Raw genomic sequence first — 27,975 nt, 5'->3', positions numbered from 1 at the left:
GCAAATATAACGTGAGTCTGAGACTTTTCACAGTCTTTTTCACTGTTTTATTTCTTTGGTTTTTCAGTCCAATTGCTTGTTTTGGTCAGTTACAAACATTAATGTAAACTTTGGTTCACTGGTGCCATTTCATTGTTACATTATGGAACACAACAAAAGCACACATCACTGATCCAATTTCTGCCCAAGCCTAGCGTCTTCCCTCTGTGGTCCAGACAAACAGTCCATTTACCCCAGAATCTTCTGCCTGGGTTGGACTAGGGAGCAGATGGCCCCCAGTAATTAGAGGTGATTTTAGGTAGCCAAACCAATCTATATTTTGGAAAATGGATTGTCTGTTTTCTGTGGGTTCAGATACTACTTGAGACATTATCACCAAACTTGTCATGAAGGCTCCAGCAGCCTTCATCGATATTTGGATGCCAGTCACCACTTCAAATCAAGATAGTGAAGTAGAACATGACTGGTGTGACTTTGCCTGATTTTTGGTGTGATGGGCCCAAACTCACAAGTTGCACTAGCTATTTGAAAGTCACAATATTTTTGGGTTTCTACAGATTCCCAAGCAGTGCCAGGCACTCCTCATTAGTATGATATAAAGAGGTTATCAGTTATTTCTTCCCATTAATAACTGGAGGTCTGCCTTTTCCCTTAAACACCAGCCAGATCACTGCAATTTTCTAGAGAAGACCACCTGCCTGACATGTGTCGCATGTTCATTTAGCTTCTACTTGAACCAAGAGCAGTAGTACATCATAAGGACTGGATTAGGCCAAGGCTTTCAGTGTAATGGCACTGGTATTTTAGAGCATTGCTCCTATAGCAATTAGACAGGCACCTACAATTCTGATGTTCTCCCAATACTGAAAACATTTGTTTTGTCAAACATTTTCAGAGACTTAATTCTGCTAATTGTTGGTCTTTTGGTTTTGTGTTTTACGATGTTTTCATATTTTATTGTAGTTTTTTGTTGTACATTCTTGTTATACACAGCTGCACTGCTTTGCTCATTAAAGGATGATTTGAACTGCTAGTAGGCACCAAGAACGCACCTAGAACAATGACCGAGTCACGCAGAGAATGGACTATTTTTGCACACATTAAAATAAATATTTTCAGGTGCAAGAGTGAAGAATGCTTTCAATTGTAAGAGAATAAATTCATCAGAACTTTGAGAAACACTATTATGGAGACTTCAGTTGTTAGGGGTCTTGTGGGTCATGGAAATTTAGAAATTGCACACATTGCACACCACTGTAAACTGCCCTGGACACCATTTTGGATAGTGCTGCTTCTACACAAGACTTTTTTTTTGCAACATGAAGATAATGAATTTGGCGCAAGTGTTCATTACCACCCCACCCCCCGCTTAAACACACAGATCAGGCAGCTACTCTCTGCTTGATCAGTGAAGTGATCTCACAACGACATAATGAAACATGCGCAAGGAACCAGTTCAGAACACTCAAGTTGAGAGAACAGCAATACAATTACATGTAAACATTCATACATTCCACATTTCCCGTCTATTCATGCAGGGAGATGTGGGTGGAATTAGCATGTGTGAACAAGTCCTCAGGATGAAAACTCATTGTTCTTAGTGCCACCCGGAATCTGGTGACGGACGCCGAGGAGATCCACCTCCACGATATATAGCAGTGGATCTTGTCCATTTTTTGTTTCACCAGAATTCAGTCTTTTTCACCTTACTCCTAGGCCAGAATTTCTTCCTTCTCTCCCTCACGTATGTGTATGTAGCTTACACTTGCTCAATTCTCATGTAAAGGCACCAGCGAGACCCCAACAAAGGGAAGGGATCTCTTGATGATCCTCAAGGTGCACATATGTTGCTTAGCAACATACAAGTTATATGGGGTGGGGATGGTACTTTGAAGGCTAGCCACTTTATGCGGATGTTGTTCAGTCTCAGAGAGCCCCCAGCCGAACAATGCTAGATTACTGGGTGGGAGTCTTTGAGTTCGAATCCTAGCTTACAACAGATTCAAGTCACTCCCTTAGGACCTCCTGTTCCCTAACTGTAAAATGAGAACAAAGGGCTGATTTGCCTGACCTTTTCTCAATATTTCTCGCTCGATATTTGTTTGGTGAAATAGATTGGTGAAAGCACACACAGCTAGCTAGATAGCAAGTTAGTATATTGTGGGAAACAGAGTATGTGGTGAACGTTACTGCCCTACGTCAGAGACTGATTTTTGGATTTGTCAGATATCACTCAGGTAGAAACTCCATAGCAGACTTGCAGAATGTCATGCTAGGGAGCCTGGGAGCAAACCCAAATCGTCTACCTCAAACCTTTGCATACATCTGCTATATGTATAATATATAGGAAAGTTGTTTGCTATGCATTTGGATGCTTCTTAAGAAAAAGTAACTGAAATTTGCATAATGGCTCTTGAGATCAAGAAGCAGGTTTCTGCCTATATTTTGATACAGTGGGATGCCATTTTGAATCCAGATGGTGGATGGAACCTTTCAAGAACGTGCTGAATTTTACCGCATTTTGCATGATTGTTCCTGAGATCAATGAGCCGTTTTTGGCCTATGTTTCGATACCGTTGGGTGCCATTTTGAATCAAGATGGCGGACTTTCAAAACTGATTTTAACCACTGATTGCACAATTGCACTGATCTTTTGGGTTTCTTTGAATTCCCAAGCGTTGCATGAGGCCTCTAGCATATTGATAGTTGCCACCCACCCTATTCTTAGGGCTCAGTGCAAGTACCCAACAGCACCTCCCTAACAGAGACATTTGGCAAGTCCCCCCTTCTGCTCTGTTCTGTCCTTTGGTTCCTGCCCTTCCTCCTGTCTTATTGGGATGGCTCTATGTTCCCTTAGAGGAAGTGTATCCACCCTGTCTCACAGCAATCGGCCGTGGGGCTGGGGGGCTCCTCCTCCTCATCCACACAGGGTGGAGGCCTCAGGCAATAGTTGCGGCCTTGGTTGTTGTCCCAGAACTCTTCTGCCCCCACAAGGTAGCAAATGGCAAACTCTAGGACAACCCCAGGGACCAGCGGGGTGAGCAGCGGAAGGCGGAAGGCAAAGCGGTCGGCGTGGTCCCGATCCCGGCCTGCAGGAGCGGCGTAGGATGCCCGAACTTCGTGTTGCATAGCCCAAGAATCCCAGGTGTATCGCACGGAGACCCGTTTTTCGTAGGCTAAGTTGAGGACCCGGATGGTGCCGGAGACGCAGGTGCCTTCGGCCCGGGCTCCTTCCAGGAGAACGCACTGCGCCAGGAGGCGCGGTAAGAAATCTGGCATGGACAGGGGGTCTGGGAAGGTGGGCTCCAGCAGGTATCGAAGACTCAAAGGATCCTGGAGAGACAAAAGGAAGAGGGGAGTGAGAATTTTGGAAGGGCCGTGGCTCAGAGGCAGGTCACAGGTTGCTGGAGACAAAGTTGATATGTTTAATTGGAGAAAAAGCATTGATGAAATTTATTATTGTTAATAATAATAATCAGAGAACGCCTTTTGGAGTTTTGGTGTAAAAAAGAAAATGAATCGGAGACATTTGGGGTGGAAGACTGGGAAACTATTGCCTAACGGAAAGAAGATGAGTTGGATGTCATGCTAGAGCAAATATTTTGACTAATTTGATTGTTTGATTATTTGATTGTTGTTAGCCGCCCTGAGCCCGGCTTTGGCTGGGGAGGGCAGGATATAAATAAAATTTATTATTATTATTATTATTAATTTCTTTTATGAAACTGACAGACAGAAAATCAGAAGTCCTTTTAATTTCTTCTCTTTCATTTTGTTTCTTCTATTTTTTTCTTTTCCTTTGGTTTTTTCAATTTTTTCTCACCTTGTTTTTATTTAGATTAGTTTCTTAGATCATATTTCATTATGAAAAAGTTTTAATAAAATTTTATTTAAGAAGATGGTCACAGGTTCAATTTTAGGGAAGTTTGTAATGTTTGATGTTTTATCGTGTTTTTAATATTCTGCTGGGAGCCACCCAGAGTGGCTTGGGAAATCCAGCCAGATGGGCAGGGTATAAATAATAATAATAATAATAATAATAATAATAATAATAATAATAATAATAATATTTCTTGGCATTTCCACATTGGTCTGGGAAAGATCTGAAACCTTGGCGAACCAGTCAGTGTAGACAGGATATAAGATGGACCAATCGGTCTGACTCAGTATAATAAGGCATCTCCCTATGTTCCTAATTAGAAAATGGAGCACATGAAGGACTATTTAGGTGTTAGGGACGAAATAGAGGGGATTAAGGGACAATAAAGACAGAATGGCTGAAGAAATTTGTGGATGATGAAGAAAAATGAATAGGAAGGTATTAAAATAGAGGGTAGGGGGGAAATGGTGAGTGGGAACAAACCATGAGAATTTAGAGAGAAAAGACTAAATAAGACAGAAAGGGAAAACCAATACATTACACAGGATACGACTATATAAATTTAAACAAGTGAAAAGAAAACAGAAGGAATTCTAGAGAACACAGGCAGAAAGATACTAAAGGCTGGCAGGAAACAGTGTGTGTCCATGTGGTAAAATGTTTTGAATGTGGGACTCGGACCTGGGAGACCCGGGTTCAAATCCTCACTAGGCCAGGAAGCTCCCTGGGTCTTTGTCTCTCAGATTAACATTCTTCACCCAGTTGTCATGAGGATAAAATGGGAAAGAGAACTGCATACACCACCTTGAAGGAAAAATGGGATATAATAAGCATGTGACCAAGTAAATAAAGAGGAGAGGAGTTCTCGAATCAGGTCAGGAGGACCAAGAAGAAGGAAAGTCAATGAACGGGAGGAGAGGAAAAGGGGCAATAAAGATGAAAGATAAAGATACTGGCTGGCCAGCAGAAAAAGAACAGGAGGAAAACAAGAGAGGGAGATGGAGGAAGCGGATGAGAAAGAGAAAGAGGAGCGAGGGCTAAATATACACTATGGCCACATTTGCACCATACATTTTAGACACTCTGATACTTCTTTAAACAATTATGGCTTCCCCCAAAGAATCCTGGGAACTGTAGTTTGTTAAGGGTGTTGAGAGTTGTTTGGCAGCCCGTATTCCCCTCATGGAGTTACAATTCCCCAGGAACAGTAGCTCCCAGAATTCTTTGGGGGAAGCGATGACTGTTTCAAGTGGTACCATAACGCTTTAAATGTATAGTGTGGATGTCGCTCTTTAAAGCACATTCTTTCCCCTCAAAGGATTCTGGGCACTGTAGTCGACCCCTCACAAGAGTTACAATTCCCAGCGACCCTTAACAAACTCCAGTGCCCAGAATTCTTTGAGAGGAAAAGAATGTGCTTTGAATGTGCCTTAAATGTACAAGTCACAGAGGGAAAAGGAAAGAAGTCAGGGGGGAGATGAAAGGATGGGACAAGGCGAAGAAGAGGAGAGACTGGAGATCCAAGATGGCAGCGTGTGGAGAAGGGAAGGGCGGGAGGAGGAGGAGCTAGAAAGCGAGGAGGCAGGCAAGGTGGAAAGCAAGGGAGGCGTTGATGGATCCTGAGTGCCATTTGAGAGTCACTTTCAGGAAAGAGAAGAGAGATTTCTGGTCTCCGGACAACATTTAAAAAACCCTCTTCCCAGCACCACCAGCCCATCTCAGTTAATTCCTTTGGCTGGAATGCAGTCGTTATGGAGTCATCCCTAATGCAGCCAGCAAAACCCTCACCAGCCCAAGCAAGCACAGCCACTTTGGACCACAATTCCCATCAACAGCAGCCAGCCACAGAGTTATGGTCCAAAATGTCTGGAGGGCACCTGGTTGGCGAAGGCAAGGCTGCCTTTATACAGTGGTGCCTCGCAAGACGAAAAGAATCCGTTCTGTGATTCTCTTCGTCTAGCGGTTTTTTCGTCTTGCGAAGCAAGCCCATTGAAGGATTAGCGGATTAGCGCTATTAGCGGCTTTTAGCGACTTATCTGCTGATCGGATCAGCTGATAAGCGGCTTAGCGGCTTAGAAAAAGGGGGGGAGGAAAAAAACCCCGCAGGAACTCGCAAGACATTTTCGTCTTGCGAAGCAAGCCCATAGGAAATTCGTTTTGCGAAGCAGCTCAAAAACGGAAAACCCTTTCGTCTAGCGAGTTTTCCGTCTTGCGAGGCATTCGTCTTGCGGGGCACCACTGTATAAAGGCCCTACGATCAGACTAGTGAGGGCTGGGGGCCTAAAAGAAGAACCTTTTTTGTGTTGGCATGACTGCGTGGGCTCAGAATGGGAGGAAGGGCCTTTCTTTAAACCTGAGGACTCTCTTTGGAGATGGAGGGATCCCCTCAGCCTGCCAAGGGTGAGGAGATCTTATATCCCCTCCCAGCTCCTTGCACAACCACCATCTTTGGAGATTTGGGGCCATCTCAAGAGATGCTCACTAATTCTCAGGGGGGAAAGCTTAAGGCAAACTGTGAAAGACTTTAACTGTCCAAAGGTGGACAGGATCCTGAACGCCTCTGAAGCCTTGTAGGTTAGCTCCACCTGGAAACTGCGGAAACAACCTTTCAAGGCATATTTTGGATTCATGCCTTTTGTATAGTCATAATAGATCTAAGGCCTCTTCTGGGGTTACGAAGAGGGAAATGTAAACGCAAAGAGAGGGGCAAAGCGGATTAGTATCCATGCCCCATTGCTCTTTCTGCCTCTTAACTCTTAAAGGCGACTGACTGTAAGAAGGAGACACCTGTATCTGTGGAGGCCACTTGACACTTTTTAAGAACCTCCTATTATGCCAAATTTGAAAATGCATGGGGAATCTCTGTGGATACGAAAGGATCTGTGCTTGAGAGCGTTGCTTTGTAAAGTAGGAAGGCAGGCAGGGAGTGGGAATGATGGCGGAGAGGCTTGCATGTTCACAACACTCCTCTCTCAGCAACCATAGAATCATAGAATTGTAGAATTAGAAGGGACCCTACGGGTCATCTAGTCCAACCCCCTGCAATGCAGAAATCAATGCAGGAGTTCACTTTAACACTGAAAGAAACATACTGGCCAGTTACTTTTTCTTCCCTATTTACAGGACTCCTGCAAAGACTCAGAGACGTGGATATAGGTTACTACAGGTTAATGACATGTGACTTTATGGTAAGAAGCAAAGGCTCAATCCCATGTACGCTTATCTCGGGACAAGGGTCACAGCTCAGGGGCCTAGCATCTACTTTGCCTGCAGGAGGTCCAAGTTCAATCCCAAGTGGCAACTCCTCAGGTAAGGATGGAAATGCCCTCTGCTTGAAACCCGGAGAGCCACTGCCAGCTAGGGCAGCCCGTGTGCTGCCTTCCCTAGTGTTACAACTCTCATCAGCCCCAGGCAACAGGATCAAAACTTGTGACAAGTAAATACAGAGCACTATTTATTTAGACCTAGCTGCCTGTTTTGAAGCTGATGTCTCACAGCCTCTGGATGGCACCAGCTTCCCCCCATGGCCAAAAGCGGCATTGCACATGGGAATATGGGAAGCTGCTTTCTACTGAGTCAGACCTCTGGTCCACCTCACTTAGTATTGTCTGCACTGACAGGTAGCAGCCCTATCTGGGAGATGCCAGGGTTTGAGCCTGGGATCTTGTGCATGCAACACAGATGTTCTACCTCTGGGCTATAGCCCTTATCTGAAAAAGCTACATCTTCCATTGCTAGTTGACACAATATAATGCATTTTGGACCAGTGCAATGCTGGTTATCTGGCCCTTTAAAGCCCTTGTGGGGGATAAAGAGTAAGAACAATTATTCTCTATGGAATTAATGCTTCCTTTGCCCTCAGAAAGGAGATGCTGAAGGGAAATCTATGATTGATTTCCTTCCCTCCCACCTTTCTGCCACTTCCCATTCTGCCCCAAGATTCATCCCACCACTAGGCTGGCTAACCCCCCGTTACCTTCACAGGTGGGCAAAAAGGCAGGCACGGGGCAAAGTGGCTGAGTGAGTCGCGCCTCAGCTGGGCATGGACACGCTCCGGCACCTCTGGGAGGTCGTTGGGCCAGAACTGGCGGACGCTGGTGAGCTCCAGGCCCAGGGAGTCGGCGAAGCGAACCCTCTTGCGTGTCCCGGGGCTGCGGCTGCGCGAGGCCCCCCGACTTCTGCCCCGGGCAGGGGCCGAGCGAGTCCGGCGCCTTCCTTTCCGCTTGTGCCCTCCGAAGACGTGGCGTCGCCTCCGGGGCCTGCTCCGGGGCCTGCTCTCCGACTCGGATTCGGAGCCCTCAGTCCCTGAGTCCTCTGCTATGCTCGGCCGGGCGGTGCGGTAGTAGGCTCGCTCGTACAGGCCTGCGATGTAGCTCAGGTTCCGCGGGATGTTGCTAGGGGTCAGAGGTGACGGTGGGGCACGAGCCATGGGGGCAAAGCTGCAGACCCCAAGGCTTGGCTCTTCTATGCAGCTCAGGCCCAGGAATCACCTTTCGGGAGTGTGTGGTGGCAACCCAGTTCTTCACGCCCTTCGCCGGACCTTCCTCCACTGTTGCTCCGTTTCGGACAGACTGAATTATTGCACGTTTGGGAGGAAAGATGTTCCTTTGCAGCTCTGTTGTCCACCGCCCTGCCTCTCAGTCTTCTTCAGCGCTCTGGTTCTCCCTCAGCATGTTACCTCCTCTGATTTCTCCTGCTAGAGTCTCTTTGCCATGCTTCCGGTTGTCTGCAGGGCTCTCGGTCTGTCTGTGGGTCACTTCTTCATTTATTACCACTCCATCATCTTCTGCTCTCCCTCCCTCCCTCCATCTGGTCTGGTGTTTTCGCTCTGCCTTTCCATTTTTCAGTGTATTCCGCTGCTCTTCCTTCCTTCCTCTCTCTCTCGTTCTACCTCATTCTTTTGCTTTGTCACTGTTCCTTTTGGAGATGCTCTGTGTTTTATTATTCCATCCGTGCTCTGTCTCTTTCTGTTGATTCAACTGTGTGACTTTGCCTTCTCCTTCCCAAGGACACCGTCACTCTCGTCTGCCTTTGAGGAGTCAAGTCGGTCAGGTCATCTGTCTGCTCTCTCCTGTCTCTTTTCACTCTACTTGATCTCTGATACTCTCTGTGTATATTTAAAATTTTATATGTGTCTGTATCAAGGTATCTTTGCCTCGCTGCTTCTTCCTTCTTCTATCTGTCCATCGCTTCACTTCCACGCTGTCCCACTCCAGAGATTCCCGGACTCTCTCTCTCTCTCTCTCTGGAAGATGCTGTTAAATATTTTTGCTTCCTGGAGAGTTTTCAGTCTCTCTAGCTTTTTATTCAGTGTGGTCCAGCTAAAGGTGACTCAGAGATTACCATAATCCTCAGAGCTGCAGCTCCTTGAAAACTGCCTGCCCATCCAGAATCTGAAGGTCCGGTACTCCAGAGTAGATCTCTCCACGGAATGCAAACAGTCACAACTCACTCAGTCAAGAACGGGAGGCTTGGGCTGGTGGGAAGGAGAAGATCTTTGCTTCCAGACCCGAAAAGGTTTTATTACTGCTAGGAAAAGGGCTCCCTCACACCTTGCCCCTCTAGGTTCTAGAGACAAGATGTACCTTAAAAAAGTATACGTGCCCAGAAATGTTTCTTTGGGAGATGAATTATTCAGAAGAGAAAATGGAACTAATGGATTATGCAAGAGCAAGAAAGCCCCACAAAGATCAGGAAAAAGGGGGGTGGGATTCAAAATTGGGGGCAGATTTGGCAGTCGGAGCTCAGATATGGGAAATGTGTGTGTTTGGGTGGGGTGGGGGGCTTCAAGCTGGCAACAAGGGACACCAGTAGAACTGGGGAGGCTGTTTTGGGGGCAGAAATGAAGCTGTTAACTGAGATGGAGCTGCTCCTTTGGCTTCATGCCGCGTTAACCAGGTGCCTGAGAGCGTCTCTGTACATGAAACTGCAGGCATCCGGTCATGAATAATGGAGCAAGCCTAAAGCTTTCTGTCCTCCTCTCCTTAACATCCCCTCCTGCCTCCTCTCACCACAAAGCACAAAAGGGGTTACATGATGTTTACTGTACTTCTTTTATTGCGAAGGAAGGAGCCTGTTCTCTCTCCCTTCCCTAAACTGATAGAATCACACCTTTCCTTTCCACTGACAGCCACCTCAGATCAGCTTCAGAAAACAGGCAACCACATCACGCCACCTCCCTGAATCTAATGAAGGTACAGAAATGGTTACGGACAGCTCTACAAATACGTAGCCTTTTCTCTCTCTTGGGAGCAGGGTGAGTTCAATGACATCCTCCTCATCTTATTTTTATTGCAGCTGCTCTGTCCCTCTGCTCAAGCTGCCTCATTTCCTAAGGTCATAGGAAATTGAGCTTGGTTTGTCTCAGGCCCGAACGCTAATGCAATCCTTGCAGACACACGCAAACAGCCAATGTTTGTTTTGCACCTAAAACACCTAAAACAATCCATCTGTCTCTTACACCTATGAAGTTTGGCTTTTTACACTGTGCACCATTTCTCTGGGACAGCCTTTGCTCACTAGGCAAAGGAGTTACAATGGATTACAACTCCCATCAGACTGTGCCAATATGGCTGTGTCGGCAGGTGTTGATGGGAGTCGTAATCCAACAATATCTGGAGGGCACCTGGTGGCTGAAGGCCGACATATACCTTTGCAAGGTCCTAGGAAATGACCGGGCACACATTTCCATGTTGTGCCTTTTTCACTTGCCTTTATCACTTGCCGAAAGGTGTTTCATTACCAGTTACCTCTCCACAGCTGGAGACAGCCCACAGGTCCACTGACAGACAATTCAGTGTCTTTGGGGATTAATTCCGAGCGACGGGATCCATTAAGCAGTAGTCTCAAAGAACTAAGGAGCAGGAGAATGTCGTGGTTAAAGAAATATTTAAAAAAACACAACAGAAATGCAGCCCCAACCCCAAAGTCCACCATGATCTGCTGACTTCCAGTTCCAATTAGAATGAGCGCCAGGAGTGGTGAGAGCACAGAAAAAGAAAATAATAATGTGAAAATGTTAACAAAGAAAGAAGCATTCATGGCACACTGTGAACCCGGTGTCACTTTGCGAAAATCACAAGAACAGCACTGGGCTCACAGGCACAACGTCCTGTCCCCCCAAACTGTATCCAGAGTGATGACCCCCCCCCAGCCCCCCTGCTACGCCTCTGGTCTGACATTTGCCACAACATCCTTGAGCTGCATGCATCTATGTGGTGTTTTTTATCCAGTTGGCTGGTTGTAAGTCACTTTGCGTTGCTCTGGGCAAGATAAAGCGATTAACAACTTCAACAAATAACAATAATCATCTGTTCCCTTATTTTCAGATGGACTAGAATTCTGAGCTTCTTCTGGTGGTTGAGCAGATTGGCAAGTAGACAGCAGACAAGAGAGACGCTTGTTATTCAGCGGATGAACTTAATGTCTCTTGCTTATAAATAAGAGATTTCCCTGTACTTGTAAATTTGGAAACATCCCTATGCATGTTTACTCAGAAGAAAATCCCACTTTAATTTTAAAATCTCATTTTGATGCAATATACTCCCAAGTAATTCTGCAAAGTGTTGCCAGCTCAGCAATCCTCTAAAGATAGGAAGCCGCCTTATATATAGACCATTGGCCTATACAGTCCAAAAGTGAGAGACAGCAAGTCTCTAGAGTTTAAGGCAGAGAGTCTTTCCCTTCACCTGGAATCCTTTCAGCCAGACACGACTTTCTGCCCGCAAAGCAGAAAAGCTCTCCTGCCTGCCTCGTTTTGCTGCAAGTAACACTAGCAGTCTGCTTAGAATTTAAATATCTGATTGACCCAAAATTTGAAAGAGCCCATCAGAAAAATAATCCAGACAAGATGGTTTGCTAGCAGAGAGGCAGAAAAGGGTGCTTGTAGCCTGCTCACCCTGATAATGGAGTTTTGCCTTTAGCTGTCATGACCAAAAAGCTGCTGATAGGCCTCTACACCTTGTTCAATTTCTCTAACCTCCCTTTAAATCTGCCTTAGTCAAGCGCCACCCCAACATCTTGTGGCATCAAACAGCAAATATAAAGATCGGAAAACACTGACAGCATTAAGATAAATTCAACAGTTTTGTTGAATTTTGATGGATTCAATAATGGAATACTGGATGGTATAGTTTTTGTAAAATATGCAGGGATTTATGATATGTAAAATGAGCTATGGAAAGAGAAGAATGGAAGTCATTTAAGGATGTAAAATGGGTATTTTGAAGGAAATAACAGTCTGACTGCAGCAGCCATGGGAAACAGGGCCTTTTCAGTGGTGGCTCCCGTCTCCTGCAATTCCTTTCTGAGAGAAATACAACAGGCTTCATTAGTTCCAAGTTTTGAAGAAAGTTTTCCCTGGCTTCTAATTTAATGGTCTTATTGTATATTCTACTTCTGGAGTTTTTGATAGTGAAATGAATTTTTATTTATTTAAAACTGTTTTATCCTACATTTGATTGTATGTTTTCATATTACTGCTACTATCGATAACATTGTATATAATGCAGGGCCCCCTGGGAAGGCTTGTAGGAAGCACGGAAGGCCGTTAAACGGCTTTTCCAGTAGCTACAGAGACGTTGGCGCTATTAGCCAATCAGAAACTGCAGCTTCAAACGCGATAGAGAAAAGGGCCCGGACCAAAGCGGCGTTCTACCACTTACAGTAGAACTTGAGGAATCTCTCCTTGGCCAATAAGAGAGCTACTCTAGATATGATTGGCACAACTCCATCCAATGGTTTCAGACCCAATGAAAATACGAATGTATGTACTGTAATTGACAGGCATCTCACCCAATAATCACGTGAGGCGGGTCGAAAATGAAAAAGCAATCGTTATTTCTCTGTTGCTAACCAATAATGTACTACGGTCCGATTGATGGAAGCATAGCGTTAGCCGCGGAGAAGGCGGACTATGATAATTTGCCTGCCCCAATGAGAACACTCCGATTTGGTCCTTCAGCGCTCTGATAAATCATTTCCCTGTACGTTTTGATTGGCGTGCCTGCTCTCCAATTCAACTTCGCGACGGGGGCAAATCGGGCAGGCGGGCGGGAAACTTCGCGAAGCCACCCAATCATACAGAAACGCGGCTAAGGCGGGCGCAAGACGCTCCCGGACCAATCGCTAATCCACATTGCAAAAGTCGGGGGGGGAACCCCACCAACCCTTTCCCAGCTCCGATCCAATCGCCGATCGAAACCTTTCGAGCGGCGGCGTTCCCGAGCCAATGCCTGCAGAGCCTGCGTTCGCGAGACGGCGGGCTGCGCCGCGGACCAATGGCAGGAGGGCGCCTGGCCTCTGGGCGAGCCAATGAGCGCGTCCGCGGGCGGGCAGCCAATCAGAGCGCGTCGGCGGGCGGCTAGTGCGGCAGGCGGCTGCGGCGGGGTCTATGGCGTCCGTGCGGGGCCCGAGCAGCGTCGGCGGCGGGCGAGGGGCCGCGGCGGCCTTGGGGGGCGAAGGGGAGCCCGGCGGGGGGATGGTTGGGGGCCCGCCTTCCTCCCAGTACGGGAACGGGCTGGGGGGGAGCGGACCCGGGGGGGAGCAGGGCGGGGGGCTCCGCGAGTTGGAGGAGGAGGAGGAGGAGGAGGGGCTGCTCCTCGAGGCCGCGACGGGCGGAGGGGCCGCGGGCGGCGGCGGCGGGATCCGAGGCTCCGGCCCGCGGGGCGCCCTTTCCTCCTCCTCCTCTTCCTCCCACGCGCCCTCCAGGGCCGGCCAGGCGGGAGTGGGGGGGCCCCACCACCACCCTCACTCCGAAGAGCTGGAGGAGGAGGCCGGCCTGGGAGAGAGCGACCCCGGAGACTCCGCCATCGAAGACCCGGTGAGTGGCCCCCGGGGGCGCGGAGGAGAGAGCCAAGGGCCCGAATTGCTCTCCCGCGTGATCTTTGTCCCCCCACCCCCACCCGCCTCTCTTTCAGCGTAGCCTACCTCGCAGGAGTGTCGCGAGGCGTTGCTTATTTATTTGCCGCATTCATATCCAGCCTTTCTCGCTCAAGGTGGCGCACGTGGCTCTCCCCACCCCCACTTGATCCTCGCAGCCACCCTGTGAGGTAGCGTAGGATAGGAGCGGGGTTGACTGGCCCGAGGTCGCCCAGTGAGCTTCGTGGCTGAGTGGGAACTCGAACCCTTGTCTCCCAGATCACATAGCTCGACCTTAGTTCTAACCATTGCACTGCACTGGCTTAAGAGAAAGAGAGTGGTGGTGGATGAGGAGGTAACGTGTGTGTGGAATAATAGAATTACGGTGTTGAAAAGAACCACGAGGGTCATCAAAGTGATAAATAACTACCTGACATTTAGAAGACATCTTAAGGCAGCCCTCTTCAGGGAAGTTTTTAATCTGTGATATTTTACTGTATTTTTGGTTTCTATGGAAGCCGCCCAGAGTGGCTGGGGAAACCCAGCCAGATGGGCGGGGTACAAATAAATAATAATAATAATAATAATTATTATTATTATTATCATCATCATCTTGTTCAGGGATCAGCAAACTTTTTCAGCAGGGGGCCGGTCCACTGTCCCTCAGATCTTGTGGGGGGCCGGACTATATTTTGAAAAAAATAATGAACGAATTCCTGTGCCCCACAAATAACCCAGAGATGCATTTTAAGTGAAAGGACACAGTTTACTCATGTAAAAACATGCTGATTCCCGGACCATCTGCGGGCCGGATTTAGAAGGCGATTGGGCTGGATCTGGCCCCCGGGCCTTAGTTTGCCTACCCATGATGTAGTCCAACCTGCTCCAATGCAGGAATCCTTAGCGCAATGTGGGGCTCGAACCCACAACCGTGAGATTGAGCCTCTTACTTTTTATATACTGGGAACAGTTGCAAAGAAATGATTACCGTATTTTTTGCCCTATAGGACACACCTTTCCCCCTCCAAAAATGAAGGGGAAATGTGTGTGCATCCTATGGGGCGAATGCAGGCTTTCGCTGAAGCCTGGAGAGCGAGAGGGGTCGGTGCGCACCAACCCCTCTCGCTCTCCAGGCTTCGCGCACCTCTCCGCAAGCAGCGGGAGCCCGGCGGTGGGCTCCCACGGCTTGCAGAGAGCTGCCTGTTCTGGGGTCGGGGGAAGCTCGGGCTTCCCCCGCGCCTGGGGGGAAATAAGTCCCCCCCTTTATTTCATCCAAAAAAAACTAGGTGCGCCTTATGGGACGGTGCGTCCTATAGGGCGAAAAATACGATATTCAGAAATTGCATATACAGCACACTTGGCTGCTTTTTTTGCGTTTATATCCCACCTTTTTCTCCAAGGAGCTCAAGAGGGTGTACGTGGTTCCCCCCCCCCAAAAAAAATCCTATTGTTCCCGCAACAACCCCATGAGGTAGGATTAGGCTGAGAGGCAGTGAGTGGACCCAAGGTCATGCAGTGAGTGGGGGATTCAAATCCTGGTCTATCTCTGGTCCTGGCTCACTACTTCCTAAGGAGAGAGCGTGGCTTCGGGGAGGGGATTCTTCTCTAATGGGGGATGGTGGGCAAAAAATGTACCGGAAGGTACATTCAAAACTATTAATATGGGATGCTCAGTGATAGTGCAGAAGCAGTTTTAATTTGCACCTGCTGACTTGGGCAGATGAGAAGTTCATTATAGTGTAAAAATGAAGTCTGGGGTTGCCATTTGGCAATTGGATGCAGATTATATCTTTGACACTGATTTGTAGAAGCAAAAAAGTGGGCAGAGCTAAGTGGGCAGAGCTAAGGCCCTGCGTAGTGGGTGGCGACAGCAAGATTGGAAAGAGCAGAGGCAGAGTGGGAAAACAGCTAAAACCGTGGGAAAGACAGCACTTTCAGGGAGAGATCAGAAGAAGCGAATGCCGGCAGAGCTGTCTTGGCATAAACAAGTGGATGGGAGTAGATAACTGTAGAATGTCTTACAGCAGTAACCTTGAGAAGTACTAGTAATCAGTGGCATTAAAGAAGTGGAAGAAGAGAAGGGAGTCTCAGTTGGATGTGAGCTCTTAAGAACTGCAAGAATGTTTCTTAATTTGCTCCCCACTTTTCCTTGCCCGTTCTTCCGACTCTCAGGAGTTGGAAGCCATTAAAGCTCGAGTGCGAGAGATGGAGGAGGAAGCAGAGAAGTTAAAAGAGCTGCAGAACGAAGTTGAGAAACAAATGAATATGAGCCCCCCGCCTGGCAACGGTAAGTCTCCTTAAGTTTCTTATAATTAATTTGTGCTCCTCATCTTCCTCCCCCCACCTCCCGCAAAAGGTGGCAAGTATTCAGATACGGGGGGGGGGGATGGGGAGAAGTTAGGAATTGTGTAATGGATAAGAAACATCTGTAGAGGTATCTTAAGTACACAAACGAGACCTTGTTGCTGACACTTTGAGGCTCTTGAATTCTGTGTTGGCCAGATCAAATTGATGTCCTTTTAAAAAATAGACTAAGAGGGATGACATGGGAAAATTACATTGGAACAAAGGAAGATGCTTTATCCATGGTCCATCTAGCTCAGGTACAAGGGTTTATGCACATCTCGAACTCCTCTACCTGCAGAAATTTCATTAATGTAGAATAGGCTAAATGGCTCATCTGGGCGTTGGAGTTGGTCTGGGAGTTCGGATTCATGGATTGTTTTTTTAAAAGTTTTTGTAAACCTCTTCCATAGGAAAATACAGTAAGGCAGGATACAGCACAAAGACAACAATGGCCTTGGTTTAACCCCCCCCCCAAAAGTTTAATTTCCTTGGCATTGTCTTTACAGGGGTTTGTAAAAATCCCAGTTTGGGCTCTGGTATACATTAGCTAACCAGAGGCTGGAATTAAAACACTTCACAAGCTGCAGCATTGCTGAAGTACAAGAAATTACTTATCAGCATGAGGCACTTTCACTGCACTGTTTTCAACAGCTGCTAAAGAATATTTTGGTTAAGCAAGCCAGACATGTAACTTTATTGTGTCTACTTGTTTTTAAACAAAATAAATGCAGCATAGAGCTAGAACAATTCCGGTGCAGAGCAGGACAAAGCAAGCTACTTTCCTTAACAGTTAGGATAAATGGAAGGTTAACTTGATGCCTTTAAAATTCACTTCAGGGAATTCATTTTTCCCTTGTCAGCAGAGGACATGGGAGTGTGTTTTAGATGATATGCATTCACCCCATTCATTTATTGCCTGTGGGGTTCCAAATTCTGTGCGAGTCTTGTGGCATTGAAGTGGGATGAATGATTTGTTTCATAATATATATTTGAATGTAAAAAACTTACAAAAGCTTACAAAAGTTAAAATGGTAAAATCGAGACAGATTCACAACCCTACTTTAAAACGTAAACATTAAAATTACTTGAACTTTCTAAGCATCTGAGTAGGTGTGTCTAACAGACATGTTTAAGCAGGCACCTGCTTGATCTCAAAAGGCGGGGAGTTCCAAAGTGTAGGCGCTGACACCACACTTAACAATCAAGTTCTTACAAATGCAGGACACCTGTGGTAGAGAAAGGAAGTTGCTTAAAGCACGTCCAAACCTCTGATTCTCCATCGCAAATGGATGTGTGAATGTGCCGGCCCTGCAATTACATTACTTTAGCAAACAGCTTTGTGGAGATGACCTGATTAAGACTGGATTGTTTTGCTGCATCAGATGTGTAGCTACTCACTTTTGAATATAGTTTTCTAGAAAGGCAGGATAGAAGTGTGTTAAATGAGTCTAAAAAAATAAAAATGTAGCTGTGCCTAAAGTCTGGAGACTTGTTTTGCCAGGTTTCTTGTCCCAAACGAAGATGTGCTTGTGTAGGAGAGAGGCATTTTGCAGATGAATGAAGAGGTGTTTCAGTTGGGTCTTACAGCATTAACATTGTATGACTAAGGATTTTGAGCTGGCTTCTTCCTCTTTCCCACCCACCCCCTTTGCCGGAAACTTCAATCAGTTAAATACAGGCTGGTGCTGATGGGAGTTGCAGCCCAGCAAAATCTGGAGGGCACCAAATTTTGCTTTATATCTAGGAAGTCTCAGGTTCAACCTCTGGCCTCCCCAGGTAGACCTGGTAATGCCCCCCTGCTTGAAATCCTGGAGAATTGCTGCCACAAAGGTGGCTTCCTTTGTTCCTAGTTAAGGTAAAGGGACCCCTGACCATTAGGTCCAGTTGTGGCCGACTGGGATTGTGGCGCTCATCTCGCTTTATTGACCGAGGGAGCCGGCGTACAGCTTCCGGGTCATGTGGCCAGCATGACTAAGTCGCTTCTGGCGAGCCAGAGCAGCGCACAGAAACGCCATTTACCTTCCCGCCGGAGCGGTACCTATTTATCTACTTGCACTTTGATGTGCTTTTGAACTGCTAGGTTGGCAGGAGCTGGGACCGAACAACGGGAGCTTACCCCGTCGCGGGGATTCAGACCGCCGACCTTCTGATCAGCAAGTCCTAGGCTCTGTGGTTTAACCCCCAGTGCCACCCACGTCCCTTGTTCCTAGTTAAAATTGTTCAAACCAACTTTTAGATGGTAAAAGAAAGGTGCTGTGTTGTACTTACCTGGAGAGAAAATCCCATGCAGAGGGTTTGTGAGGCTGGCGGTGTTGCAGTCCAAAACAGTGTCAAGATTGCTTTGCCCAGGTGCTGGGCCTCTCCCCGCCTCATTTTGTTGCTTTCCTGCAGACTTGGCTAGCCACTTCTGGAGGAAGCACTGGCCAGTCAGCATGTGCTTTTCCCCAGGCCCCAGAATCAGAGGCAATTCTTCCTCCTCCAGCATTTCCCCGGCTTTACACCAGTGTTCGAAATTTGCCAGATGCATTTTGTACCTGGTTATCAGCCACTTGCGACCAAGTGAAGGTGCCAGGATGGCACCTGGCGTTTCCACCATCTGGAGGTGCATGCCTGGGGATCCTTGGATCTTGACCGTTTTCACACACTAGCAACACATCCTGTAGAATTCTATCTGTTCTATTTTATCTGCACTATCGGAACGAATTTCAGGAACCAAAAGGTCGTATTAAAAAATACGATTTTCGAGCCATCTGGTCCATTTTGGTGACTGTAACCCTGGCTTAAGAAGCCATTTACTGGCCATCTTATATACAGTGGTGCCTCGCAAGACGAAATTAATTCGTTCCGCAAGTTTTTTCTTCTTGCGAGTTTTTTGTCTTGCGAAGCACGGTTTCCCATAGGAATGCATTGAAAATCAATTAATGTGTTCCTAGGGAAACCGCCTTCAGACCAGGTCCGGGGACAGTCTGTCCCCCGACCTCTTCTGAAGGCTGGGGGGGGGACAAGGGCTCTGCTGTCCCGGGGAGATTTTAAAATGCTGGGGGTCGGCAGCGAACGCTTCGCTCCCGCCCGCCAGCATTTTAAGATCGCCCAGGGCAGCGGAGAAGTCTCCGCTATCCCGGGAAGGCAGGCGGGGGGGGGGACAAAGACTTTTGCCCCCCCGCCGGCCTTCAGAAGAGGTCCAGGACCTCTTCTGAAGGCCGGCTGTGGGCGAAAGTCTTTGCTCCCGACCGCCAGCAATTTAAAACAGGTCCCCGGAGATTTCCCTATGGGCTTTCGTCTTGCGAAGCAAGCCCATAGGGAAATTCGTCTTGCGAAGCGCCTCCAAAACAGAAAACCCTTTCGTCTTGCGGGTTTTCGTCTTGTGAGGCATTCGTCTTGCGGGGTACCACTGTATCCGAGTGTCTTAACGCTGCCTTACACTGTTTCTTTCTCCCCAGCTGGCCCAGTCATCATGTCTTTAGAAGAAAAGATGGAAGCAGATGCCAGGTCCATATATGTAGGCAACGTAAGTCTGTTCCCTGCAGCCCAGCTCAATCAGGAGGCCAAGAGATGTATCTTGGGTTTCCTCACCATTTTCAATCCTCGGTTTCAGGTGGATTACGGGGCGACAGCAGAGGAGCTGGAGGCTCACTTCCACGGTTGCGGCTCCGTCAACCGGGTGACCATCCTCTGCGATAAGTACACTGGCCATCCCAAGGGGTGAGTGCGTGTGATGGGATGGGGAAGCCGGGTGTGTTTTTCCGTCTCGGTGAGTGATTGCCTTTTAAGCCTGCCCATTCTCTTCCCTCTGCTCTCCAGGTTTGCCTACATTGAATTCTCGGACAAGGAGTCGGTGAGGACGTCCTTAGCGTTAGATGAGTCGCTGTTTAGGGGAAGACAGATTAAGGTGTGTACACTCTTCGACCAGGCCCCTTCCGCCTCTGAAACATCATTTTGTGGGCAAGACGTTTGTGTAGTGCAGTGGCTGGGCAATGAAGGCTCTGAGTTGCTTGATCCTTTTCAAGGTTTTAAATTTATTTATTTACTGATACTTAATTCAGGACTACACAAAAATTCATGCCCATTACAAAGTATCTTTTTATAATATAAGCAGCTACTTAGTCTAAAAAAAGAACAAAGGCAGAAAGGAGAAAAGGCAAGAAGAAGGAAAAGAGAGAAAGAGAAAAGATTAGAAAAATACAAGAATAAAAGCACTTCTGGCTTTCTGTCCTGCATCTATAGTATTCACTCCTTAAGATCCAACCATTCTATCTTCTTTAGAGCAGTATGTAATGCAATTGTAAGCAGAGTTTAAAAACAGTTGCATAAGGGACTTATAAACATTTACCTTTTAAACATAAAAGTATCTTTCCGAAAAAACCAGAGTCCTTTTTGTTGGGGATAATTCAGAGGGAAATTCCCAGGTGTCAAAAAACTATGTATGGTACTACTGCAGCCCAAGAATGGAAACTTAAACTGATGGTATACACACAGCTTGCAGATTTAACATATAGAATAAGAGAACTAGAAGAATACACATTTAAAGAAGACTGGGAAATGTTTACTGAATATAGGAGTAAAAGCTGTGTTCATTTAAAAATGCTGGTAGCATTAAGTTGAATTCAACAGTGCAAATAAGATTTGATGGATGTAATAAATGGATTACCGAATGGTTGAGTTCATGTAGAATATGCGGGGATGTATGGAATGCAAAATGAACCACCGAAAGAGAACTAGCGAAGTCACTGATTTAAGGTTGTCTAAATGAATATTTTGAAATGTAACTTAGAAAATAAAAATTATATATAAAAAAGTTGCACAAGGATGGGCTGGGGCTGGTTTCTGGGATACCCTTGCTCTTGAGGCTAAGCGGATCTCCTTTTGAAGGTGATTCCCAAACGGACCAACCGCCCTGGGATCAGCACCACAGACCGGGGTTTCCCCCGGACCCGGTACAGAGGGAGAGGATCCGGCTACAGCAGTTCCCGGGCCCGTTTCTACAGCGGCTTTAGCAGCAGGCCACCCCGAGGGCGCGCATACAGGTCTGGCACGACGGTGGCGGCAGGTTGGGGGAGGCGCTTCTACGCTCCTGCCTTGCAGGGGTTCCGGTGGGGTGGCGGCTGGAGTAGGGGAGATCTATTGGCTTAGAGTGGGAGGGCTCTTGATGCCCCCAGACTGGAAGTAGACTGCACCAAGTGAGAGAGGTGATGGGCTGGGAACCACGACTGTTAAGCAGCAGTGCTGAGACAAAACAACTTTATAACTTGGACCAGCATTTTAATGACATTTCCAGTTGTAGATGCTGCTGGATTTGGGACTTCGAAGGAGGAAGCAATTCCAAGTATTGGAGTTGGGTCAGTTTTAATGTCATATTGACAGTATTTTAATCTGAGTTTTCTTAAATCAGATTTGTAAGATTTGGAAAGAAAGAGTTTTGGGTTGGGGTGTTTATTATTATTATTATTGAAAGGTTGTCAGGTTCTCAATCGCGGGCTTTAGAATTTTTTTAGTCAAGACAGAAACTTTGCAAGCCAGAAAAAAACACCTTAAAAACTCAACCTGGCTTGCACAGACGAAAGCAAGCCAATCTCAAGGGGCTGAGCATTGTCCCAACTCTGAGGTCTTTAGGGTTTTGAGTTACTTAGCAAACCTTTCGTCTCTCTTTCATTAACCTGTGTCCTTCTTTTCTCCACAGGGGCCGGGCCAGAGCGACCTCATGGTATTCCCCTTACTAAAAACAAAAAAAAAAGTGGTTGTTTTAGGAAGGAGGAAAAAAAAAAGAAAAAAAAATGAAGATTGTTACCATGACGGAAAAAAAAAAATACTGTTGGTGGGAGGTGGAAGTGTCTAATGCTGTGCAGAAAAAGAGGGCTGACTTATTGGGAGGGGGGAAGATGTAAACACGGGGCAGGGGGTCAAATCCTGTTGTCAAATTTCCACCTGCTGGTATTGCTGACTTGAGCCCTGTCCCCACCACGCCCCCCCACCCCCCGTCCAGCTCCTCACCCTTTTCTCTTCCATCTGCAGAGATTGTTGGGCATAACCGAGCCATCCTTCCTCTCATGCCTTTTTTTTTAAATTGTTGCCCTGCATTTGGGGGAGGGAGCAGATGTGAGGGAGGGTTTGCCGACACCCCGAAACCTTTTGTGATACTATTTTTGTGTGTGTGTGTGTGTGAGAGAGAGAGAGAGAGTGTTTTGTAGTTTTTGTTCATCTTCCCAACCTTTCCCTCTGCAGCCTTTGCCCGTTCCGGTATGCCTGTTTCCCCCCACTCTCTCTCGTGTGCTTGGTTCTCCCCAAATCTCGTTTCCTTCCCCTCCCCTTTGCTTCAGGAATTAGCAGGGAGCGGGACCTGGGGTTCCTGCCTCCCACGGTGGTGATCCTGCCCATTCCCAGACGTCCACCACTCTCTTTCTCACTTTGGGCAGACGAGTCTCGGCATCCCTCTCTAGGTGTGTGTCTGTGTATGTGTGTCTACGTCAGACGGGGGAGCCTTCCTTGGGGTTTTCTCTTACCCCATTGATCCCAAACTCCCCAATGGAGAAATGCCCCTGAAATGCTAATTCTAAAACAGGCTGGCGGGTGGGGAAGGTCCTGTAAAAATAGGCACCCCTCCCTCGGAGCCACACATAACTGCGGCTGTGCCCCATTTTGTTCTTCTTCCTGTCTTTGCCCCTGCGTCGCTGCCTCTCCCACCACCCCTGGGGGTATGTTATATGCCTTGTTTGAGTGTCTTTATCTTTACAGGTTTCTTTATTTTTTAGCCTGAAGAAATGACACCGAAACCTGAAGCTGTAGAGACCAGGGGCCGGGGAGAGGACACCCTTTTTGGGGGCAGGGGGTGGGGGGATGGAGGGAGCGGGGAGGAATTGAGGCCCATATTTCCATGTGGGAGAATGGTTTTTTTTAAAAAAAGAGAGAGAAAAAAAGAGAGATAGATAGGGGGAGGAGAGCCAGATTGGGCTGGAGGGCAGGGAAGAGGAAAGGGGGAGAAATAGAATAAAATGTTATGAGGGCAAAAAAAATTAATAAAAAATAAAGATGTTTTTTGGAAGAAAGATGAGTGTTGAGTGATTTATTATAATTTTTATTAGTTTTCGATTACAATCCACTAATAGCCTCATTGTAACGATTCCAATTTATAATACAATTATTAATACCAATCGTTCAAATATCGGATTATATAATTTAGATAAAGTGGCCCTCCGCATGCTAGATTTGATGGTTTGGTTATTTTCTTTATTTCTGCGTTCAAGAAATAATTTCCATTGCATTCTGGTCATAATAATAATCCCTTATACAACAACTGCAGTATTAATAGCTTCTATTCGTGTTGGCACATTAAATGATTTATAAAGCCGCAAGTGAAGAACTCAAAACTATATCCTCCTTCCTGTGTGTGGCAATTAATCTTTCTTTGGCATTTCTTCCCGTCCTTGTAAGATGTTATATCTTCCTTTCCCCCAGTTGTTGCTGTTTCCCGTCATGCCTTGGGCAGAACTGATGAGTATTGAGTGATCTTGCAGCTAGGACTCCTGGGTTCCACTCCTACAAATAAAGACACATACCTCTTCCTTTTGGAAGATTTGATTTAATTTCGTGCACACTTTAACTGCTTTCCTCAAAAGCAGGAAGTTGGTTTTAGAAATGAGAGCACGGTCCAGGACTTCTGCCGGTCCTTAGCAAGTAAGCAGCTCCTCTGGCTGACAGAAACATCGCCTGCCTGCATCAACTTGCCTTCAGCCAGATGGGAAAATAAGCAAAACACACACACACAGAGACACACAGAGTGGCTGTGGTGTCAGCAATGAGCTGTGGCAGCTGCTCTCCCTTTTCTAGTTAGAGCCGCAGAGCGCCGATGTGGCTGTTGGCTCTTCCCGTGGGACTGTGGCGGGTGATCCTTAAGTGAGCAAGCAAGGAGGACGTTGCATGGCTGAATCGGCAGCTGAGAGTTTGCAAAGTGGGTGCTTAGGGCGAGGAAACAAGCTGGGAGACTGCTTGGACGCCAGTGGAGGAAAAGCGGTCGAAAACAAGTGGGGGGCTAAACGTTGAGCCTCCTAGGTGGCAGCGAAGGCAGAAAAGAAGGCGTACCGTATTTTTCGCCCTATAGGATGCACTTCCCCCCCCCTCCAAAAATGAAGGGGAAATGTGTGTGCGTCCTATGGGGCGAATGCAGGCTTTTGCTGAAGCCTGGAGAGCGAGGGGTCGGTGCGCACCGACCCCTCTCGCTCTCTAGGCTTCAGGAAGCTCTGTGCAACCCTCGGGAGACCGGCGCCACTTCGCGCTCGCCTCCCGAGGGTTGCGCAGAGCTGCCTGCAGTCCCAGGGCGAGCGCAGCTCTGCGCAGCCATCGGGAGCGGGGCGCGAAGTCGCGCCCGCTTCCCGATGGCTGCGCAGAGCTGCCTGCATTCCGAAGCCTGGGGAGACCGGTGCGACTTACCGCTGGCGTCCCTAGGCTTGCAGATAGCAGGCTGTTCTCGGGGCTGGGATTGGGGGAAGCTCGGGCTTCCCCCGCGCCTGGGGGGGAAATAATTTTTTTTCTTAATTTCCCCCCCCCCAAAAAAAACTAGGTGCGTCCTATGGGGCGAAAAATACGGTATTTTGCTGCCTCCATTGTTGCGGGTCCCATCTGGCCTGAAGAAGGTGGTGGAACAGACGGAAGCTCACTGTTGCCTTTTTTGCAAAGCATTTTGAGGATGAACCTTTAATTCCCTGGAACCTTGGCTGCTGTTAACAGCAGATGGATCTCAAGGCTTTCGCAGAACACAGTCTAGTGCTGTTGCGTTGGATGAGTTTTGCTTTGTAAGGCTCGATGGACAAGGTCATCAGGATTAGTCAGGAAAGCCACGTGTACTCTCGGCCCTGGCCTAAGAAGGCATTAATCCAGCTCCCTGGCCCAGCCAGTTGTCTCCCTGTTTTTATCAGCCACAAGGGACAGGGAGTCAGAGCACAAGTGGCTGTCCTGCCTGATCCAAACAACGAGGTGAATGCCTCAGAAGAGAGGCAGAAATAACTACTATATAATGGTACCTCGGGTTACATACGCTTCAGGTTACAGACTCCACTAACCCAGAAATAGTGCTTCAGGTTAAGAACTTTGCTTCAGGATGAGAACAGAAATCGGGCTTCAGCAGCAGCAGGAGGCCCCATTAGCTAAAGTGGTGCTTCAGGTTAAGAACAGTTTCAGGTTAAGAACAGACCTCTGGAACGAATTAAGTACTTAACCCAAGGTACCACTGTATAAAATTTTATTAGTTTTTTAACATACCATTTTCAACAGTAATTAAACATACTTTTACATCTTATTCAATTTTTTTGACTTCCATCAGTCCTGTCTGAAAATTTTCCAATCTAATCTCTTAGTATGCATTTCTTATTTTCCCTATTACAATTCAAATTCATAACCAATATCTCTATCTTTTTCTACTTTGTAACACTTCATATATTTCTCCTTACAAAAATTATTGTAGTCCTACTAGTGTAATTTGTTGATTACAGTTGCTCTTCAAATAATTCATATACTTCTTCCAATCTTCTGTAAATCTCTGGTCCCGCAGGTTTCGAATCCTTCCCATCATTTTGTCCAATTCTGCATAGTCCATTAATTTCGTCTGCTATTATTCTTTCGTCATAATTTCTTCTTGCTTCCATTTCTGGGCTAACAGTACTCTTGCCACTGTTATTGCATATAAGAACAATTTAACATCTTGCCAAGACAATTTAATGTCTTGGCCTATAATACCAAGTAAAAATGCTTCTTTTTTTTTTAAGAATATGTATTTCAACATCTTTTTCATCTCATTATATATCAGGGAAATGTTAAGTAACTACTGGCCAGTTGCCCATCTCTCTTTGGGAAGGGTTCTAGAGCAGGTGGTGGTGGACCAGATCCAGGAGCTCTTAGGAAAAAACTGATTTTCTAGGGTTTTGGCACAGAAACTGCTTTGATTGCCCTGTATGAAGCCTGTTGGGAGACAGACGGGAAATGTCCCCCGTTAATTCTCAACCTCTCGGCGGCTTTCGATACCAAGTTTTGGGTGGGTGGCACCGCTTGGGGTCATTCTTGGATGCTCATTTCTAGAGGGCAAAGCTTGGGGAGTGGTCTCCAGGGCCCCTGGCGTGTGGGGTTCCTCAGGGTTCTGTTTTATTCCTCATGTTGCACTGAGTGGAGTTATCTAGAAGTTTGGAATTTCATTGTCAACATTATGCTGACACCCAGCTCCACTTTAAATCTGCAGGTGGGGCAGCGGATGTGCTGAGCCACTGTCTTGCCTTGGTGATGGGCTGGATGAGAGCCAACAAACTGAAGCTCAATCCAGATTAAGACTGAAGCCCACCTATGCCCCTATCTGGGCAGGGATAACCTAACCTGTTGTCTCTGCTCTCATAACCAAGTTTGGAAACTTCAGCTCGTCCTGAATTAGGAGGCCATTTTGAGCCTATTGCACCAATCCTGGCTCAATCGCACTGGCTGCCAATTAGCTTCTGGGCCCAATTCAAAGTGCCGGTGTTTGACATATAAAGTTTTAAGCGACTCATGACTATGATACCTCAAGGACTACCTCCCCATATGAACTGACCCTGCGATCGGCACCTGAGGCCCTTCTTCGTCTGCCTCCACAAGAGGTCTGGTCGGGCAGCAACACTAGGATGCGCCTTTTTTTTCTGTGGTGGCTGTGTTTGTGCCAGAGAGACTCACCTTGCTTCTTCATTATATATCTTTAGGTCCCAGATGAAAACATACCTCTCCCAGGCCTTTGGATGATCAATATTCTACGGCCATGGAAATGTGTTGGGTGTGTGTTACTGGTTTGTTTTTCTAGTAGCACCTTAAAGACCAACTAAGTTAGTTCTTGGTATGAGCTTTCGTGTGCAAGCACACTTCTTCAGATACAGATATGTGTATCTGAAGAAGTGTGCTTGCACACGAAAGCTCATACCAAGAACTAACTTAGTTGGTCTTTAAGGTGCTACTGGAAGGAATTTTTTTGTTTTGACTATGGCAGACCAACACGGCTACCTATCTGTAACTGGTTTGTTTTTATTACCCATTTTGTGTTCTCATGTATTTTTATGTTGTGAACTATCCTGTGATCTTCAGGTGAAGGGCAGTATACAAATTTAATAAATAAGAATAGTAATAATGTAGTCCCATGGGAGCAATGCTACCATTGTGGGCTTTAGAAGTCTGGTGAAATGGAATTAGCTTCTGCTGGAAATCCTGGCCATCTTTGGGGGAATCCGCAGTATGTGCATGTGTGAGAGAGAGAATATACAGTGGTACCTCGGGTTACATACGCTTCAGGTTACAGACTCCGCTAACCCAGAAATATTACCTCGGGTTAAGAACTTTGCTTCAGGATGAGAACAGAAATCGTGCAGCGGCAGCAGGAGGCTCCATTAGCTAAAGTGGTGCTTCAGGTTAAGAACAGTTTCAGGTTAAGAACAGACCTCCAGAACAAATTAAGTACTTAACCCGAGGTACCACTGTACAGGCAAGCCCCAAACTTAGCGCCTGAGCTTGGCCGCGTGTTGCCTTTCTGCCTCCCGGTTTATTGGCCTACATACTTCTCTAAAACAGCTCTTCTGTCTTCAGAGTGGCTGGATCACTGCCAGAAATACTCCGCTTGCAGGCTGCAGATTTTGCGTACCTCCTACTCAATGCTTTCTTGCTGCAGGAATTTTCCTGCGCTTTAAAAAAATCCCTACTTCAGTGCAGCACAGATTTCTCAGCATAACGGCATGTTGCATAACTGGACTGCTGGGTGGCCCAACAACAGAGATGCAAGAGAGGGGCAGTGTGTTAACTTGTCCAGTGAGCTGAGCAGGATCCCCCTATTTGGAGCAGGAGCTTTTCACACAAATGACCATTGCGGGGGTACAGGATTATCCGTCCCATCTTCCCTGAAC

At 46.9% G+C, this 27,975-nt stretch overlaps 2 protein-coding genes and 1 long non-coding RNA gene across 3 annotated transcripts; 2 read left to right on the top strand and 1 right to left on the bottom strand.

Moving 5' to 3' along the window:
- Nucleotides 1-24: 24 nt before the first annotated feature.
- On the bottom strand, nucleotides 25-10,015 carry PPP1R3E (protein phosphatase 1 regulatory subunit 3E). Its single transcript, XM_083471025.1, has 2 exons — nucleotides 7,857-10,015; nucleotides 25-3,333 (listed from the first exon to the last, which is right to left on the bottom strand). The coding sequence occupies exons 1-2, from the start codon at nucleotides 8,307-8,309 to the stop codon at nucleotides 2,854-2,856; spliced, it is 933 nt and encodes a 310-aa protein (XP_083327151.1). The 5' UTR covers nucleotides 8,310-10,015; the 3' UTR covers nucleotides 25-2,853.
- Nucleotides 4,615-10,108, top strand: LOC310691299. Its single transcript, XR_014518455.1, has 3 exons — nucleotides 4,615-5,792; nucleotides 6,129-7,068; nucleotides 10,011-10,108. It is a non-coding gene; the product is annotated as an uncharacterized lncRNA (long non-coding RNA).
- Nucleotides 10,109-13,256: 3,148 nt separating this feature from the next.
- Nucleotides 13,257-23,124, top strand: PABPN1 (poly(A) binding protein nuclear 1). Its single transcript, XM_083471024.1, has 7 exons — nucleotides 13,257-13,700; nucleotides 15,911-16,025; nucleotides 19,525-19,592; nucleotides 19,680-19,786; nucleotides 19,886-19,973; nucleotides 20,954-21,108; nucleotides 21,762-23,124. Exons 1-7 carry the CDS (start codon nucleotides 13,272-13,274, stop codon nucleotides 21,799-21,801), a joined length of 1,002 nt encoding a protein of 333 aa, XP_083327150.1. The 5' UTR covers nucleotides 13,257-13,271; the 3' UTR covers nucleotides 21,802-23,124.
- Nucleotides 23,125-27,975: the final 4,851 nt, after the last annotated feature.

Source organism: Podarcis liolepis (genome assembly GCF_965112155.1).
Source record: "Podarcis liolepis genome assembly, chromosome: 13".
Lineage (NCBI taxonomy): Eukaryota > Metazoa > Chordata > Lepidosauria > Squamata > Lacertidae > Podarcis > Podarcis liolepis.
This window is presented reverse-complemented; position numbering and strand designations above follow the sequence as displayed.

Bases quoted from the DNA above. Each gene is read 5' to 3' on its own strand.
- PABPN1 (XM_083471024.1), top strand. From the start codon at position 13,272: ATGGCGTCCGTGCGGGGCCCGAGCAGCGTCGGCGGCGGGCGAGGGGCC. The intron at 13,701-15,910 runs GTGAGTGGCCCC...TCCGACTCTCAG, and splicing joins ACTCCGCCATCGAAGACCCG to GAGTTGGAAGCCATTAAAGC. The intron at 19,593-19,679 runs GTAAGTCTGTTC...CCTCGGTTTCAG, and splicing joins GGTCCATATATGTAGGCAAC to GTGGATTACGGGGCGACAGC.
- PPP1R3E (XM_083471025.1), bottom strand. From the start codon at position 8,309: ATGGCTCGTGCCCCACCGTCACCTCTGACCCCTAGCAACATCCCGCGG. The intron at 3,334-7,856 runs GTAACGGGGGGT...TTGTCTCTCCAG, and splicing joins CTTTTTGCCCACCTGTGAAG to GATCCTTTGAGTCTTCGATA.